The following is a 3428-nucleotide window of genomic DNA, read 5'->3' as shown; positions in this document are numbered from 1 at the left end:
CGTTTTGTACGTGGTCTCGACCAAAGTTATGTCAGTCAAGTAATCTGAAACGGAGTACAAAATATGCCTTTTTAATAGAATCCCATTACGGTCGGTACATACCAATTATAAAAATACCGGAGCTTTGAGACTCAACATGGTGTGGTCCACAATACAACTTCAACTTTCACATTTGGCTCGGTAGCTGCTACGAATAGCAGCAAACACAATCGTTTTCTGCTGCTATCGGTACTGCCTGAACTTATTGCTGCCATGGTCCATCGACCCCGTGTGGTCCTGTATGATGCAACGAATGGGGATCACACGGCTTCTGGCTATGTGGACCCTATCTCGCCTACTGAGAGCGAGGGCGAGGAGGTTTACAACCCCATCACAGGCATGTTCGAGCGCGTGGGGTTGTCGCGATACTCCAAGTCAGGATTCCGTAACCAGATAAACCAGTATGCTTTCCAAACGACACCTCCACAGCCCGAGGTTATCTACCCAGATCGTGTCCGCAGATGCGCGTTCTTGCGGGAACCAACGACACAGATTATGCTAGGTGCCATTGCTGGTCTGCTACTGGGTATGATTCTAGCCAACCTGGACGTCTCGGACAATGTCGGCACTCTCGTAAATTTGCCGGGAAAAGTGTTTCTCCAGGTCCTCAAGTGCTTCGTGATCCCCATGGTATTCACAAGTTTGTCCACAACTGTTGCTGACATCGTACTGCTCGGAAAAGTATCAATCGTCGGTACTCGCACAGCTTTGATATTCACGGGCTTGTCTTTCACAGGATCGGCGCTGTCACTCTCGATCTCAATGCTTTTGCGTGATCTTGTGCCACACACGAAGGGCGTAGTCGCGGAGACTTCATCGGCTTTCTTCAGTATTTTGTGCGAGAATGGTAATTTCTTCACGTACAACTACACAGGCGCAGCCTTGTGTTCTGCGACTTCGCAGGACGGCACGACGCGGTTCGAGTTTTTCGACCCCACGAGGGTCCTTCTGAATGATGGCACAGCTAGTACCGCAGCTACCGTGTCGATGCAAATCACGGATATCCTGAACCAGCTCGTTCCGTCCAATATTTTCTCGAGTTTTGAGCAAGATCTGATACTGAGTGTAACCACGTTCGCCATCGCCTTCGGAGCTGCTGCAGTCAAAACTAGTTCTCGCGAGAGCAGCCCCTTACTTGACGTACTCAAGCAAATGAACAAGGTGTTCTTTCGAGTGATTAGTAAGGCAATCGACTGGAGCCCGCTTGCCGTGATGTCACTCGTGGCCGGCTCGTTATCAGGACAAGAAATGCTGGGCGAAGCTGCACGACACGTGGGTATACTTGTGCTGTGCACGGTCCTCTCGATAGTGATCTTTGAGCTGGTTTTCTTCCCCATCTTGTTGTGGGTGACGCTGCGGAAGAATCCTTTCCCATACATGCGCGCCATGCTCCCAGCAGCGATGTTTGCACTGGGTTCATCGTCATCACTCGTGACACTGCCAGTGACTCTGCGGTGTGTAGAGTCCACTCGCGAGGTTCCTCGTAGCCTTGTGCAGTTTGTGGTCACCATCGGCTGCATACTTCACAAGAACGGATCGGCCATTTATTTTCCATGCGCCTTAGTTTTCTTGGTCTCCACAAGCGAGAGTGCAGTGTCGTTGGGTTGGCTGCAGCTTGTTCTCATTTTGCTCTTGTCAGTGCTAGGCTCTATGGGCACGGCACCCATTCCAAATTCAAGCGTCGTCATGATCTACTCCATCTGGACGACGATTTACCCCAGCGACGAAGTTCCCGCGAGCTACAGCTACTTAGTGGCCATCAGCTGGCTCCTCGGGAGACTAGTGACTGTGTGCAATATTGTTGGCGACGGATACGTGGCTCGCATAATCGCCGAGCAAATTGAAGACGAAGATGTCGACGACTGCGAGATGCAGTGAGTAAACTTCCGGTAAATAAGTACTTCGAAGTAACATCAGAATCTGAAACTCGGATTCAGACGAATTGATTGCCTTATCGCATTCACGCATCAATGGGAGGCCTTCAGGACTCCAACGTGCCTGATAGAAAACCCTGAAGTCCCGTAATGCCTTCATCTTACACAAAACTGTCTGTACCAATCTCGGCCATTCCGCACAGTGCTGCCACACTAGGTGAGCTTGAATCTCACATATACATGTATGTCAGCAAGTCACGGGTACGCCTTTGGTGCATGAGTGGTCACGTGAATTCACTTCTCTCACGTTTGTGAGCGTCAACGAATGGATGCTTTACTGCAGGACGTAGGATACTGTACGTGCTAGGTCCAGTAGCTGGACCAGCTGTAGCCATTGTTACCGATTGGTCGAAAAGACTTAAAAAACGCTGATTGGCTATGTGGGGTACAGCTCACAGCCCAGTGCAAAAGTCCACGCGTCGGGCTTGAGACTTCTAGTAAGCATGCCTTGCTTCCTGACCGAGTGTGACCCCATGGAGGAGGCCAAGCGCTTCGGCATGGCCATGGCAGGCCTGTACGTGTACCATTTTGTGATGGACACGGTGTTCATTCGTCCGACAGTGCGCTACATGATGCGCAAGGGCTGGCTGACCAAGGACAAGGAGGACAAGATGCGCGAGTCTTTGTACAAGAATGCCGCCGTCGGCGCATTCCACATATTCGGGCATTTTGTCGGCTGGAACGAGTCGTGGTTTCTCAACAAGGAGGAGTACTTCAAGGACTTCCCGTATGTGGCCAACGAGGCCCAGCGCTGGTACTACATGATTTACCTGAGCTTCTGGTTCCAGAGCATCGACTTCATGCTCAACGTCACCAACAAGCACTACACGGTCAAGCGCAAGGATAACGCCGAGATGCTCGTGCACCACTTTGCCACTATCTCGCTTATGCTTTTCTCGTACTACGTCGATCTTACCAAGATCGGCATTTGTGTGCTCATGATTCACGACGTCAATGACCTGCTGCTTGAGACCGGTGCGCACGCGGATTTGAGAATGCCCTGTGAGTGGTGGGCTGACTGATGCTTGTTTCTTTTTGTTGTAATAGCCAAGGTGTTTGTTTTATCTGCAGTGGGAGACAGTAGCGAACGTTTTCTTTCTGCCTATTCGCGCTCGTATGGTTCCTGGTGCGCTGGTTTTTCTACTCGTACAACATCCTGCACAGCGCGTACTCATTCGCCTACCAGGACATCATCGCACCGATCACATAGGCCGGGCAGCTTCCATGGCATCAGTGCCCCTGTGTGGAATTTGGGCCTGGGGTTAATCCACTTTCGGCTTTCTTGTGTCTGGCTGTTGGGGCTCCACATCTACTGGGGGGGTTTTTGATTCGTTCAAGATGGTGATCAAGGCGCTGGGGCCACCCGGAAATTTAAAAAAAAAAACTCCCCCAACCAACTCGGAAGGCCAAGAAAGGAACAAGCCCGTCCTATAAAAAATCCAAAAAAATTCACCC

The 3428-nt window shown here is 50.8% G+C and overlaps 1 protein-coding gene across 1 annotated transcript; it reads left to right on the top strand.

The window, feature by feature from the left end:
- Positions 1-252: 252 nt before the first annotated feature.
- On the top strand, positions 253-3239 carry PITG_16126 (dicarboxylate/amino acid:cation (Na or H) symporter (DAACS) family protein; the record flags this gene model as incomplete). Its single annotated transcript, XM_002897851.1, has 3 exons — positions 253-1913; positions 2365-2975; positions 3184-3239. The coding sequence occupies 3 exons, from the start codon at positions 253-255 to the stop codon at positions 3237-3239; spliced, it is 2328 nt and encodes a 775-aa protein (XP_002897897.1).
- Between the last annotated feature and the right edge of the window lie 189 nt (positions 3240-3428).

The sequence above is a fragment of the Phytophthora infestans genome, genomic scaffold, assembly GCF_000142945.1.
Source record: "Phytophthora infestans T30-4 supercont1.41 genomic scaffold, whole genome shotgun sequence".
NCBI classification, from domain to species: Eukaryota; Oomycota; class Peronosporomycetes; order Peronosporales; family Peronosporaceae; genus Phytophthora; species Phytophthora infestans.
Note: the sequence above shows the minus strand (reverse complement) of the source record. Positions and strands in the feature narration are given on the sequence as shown.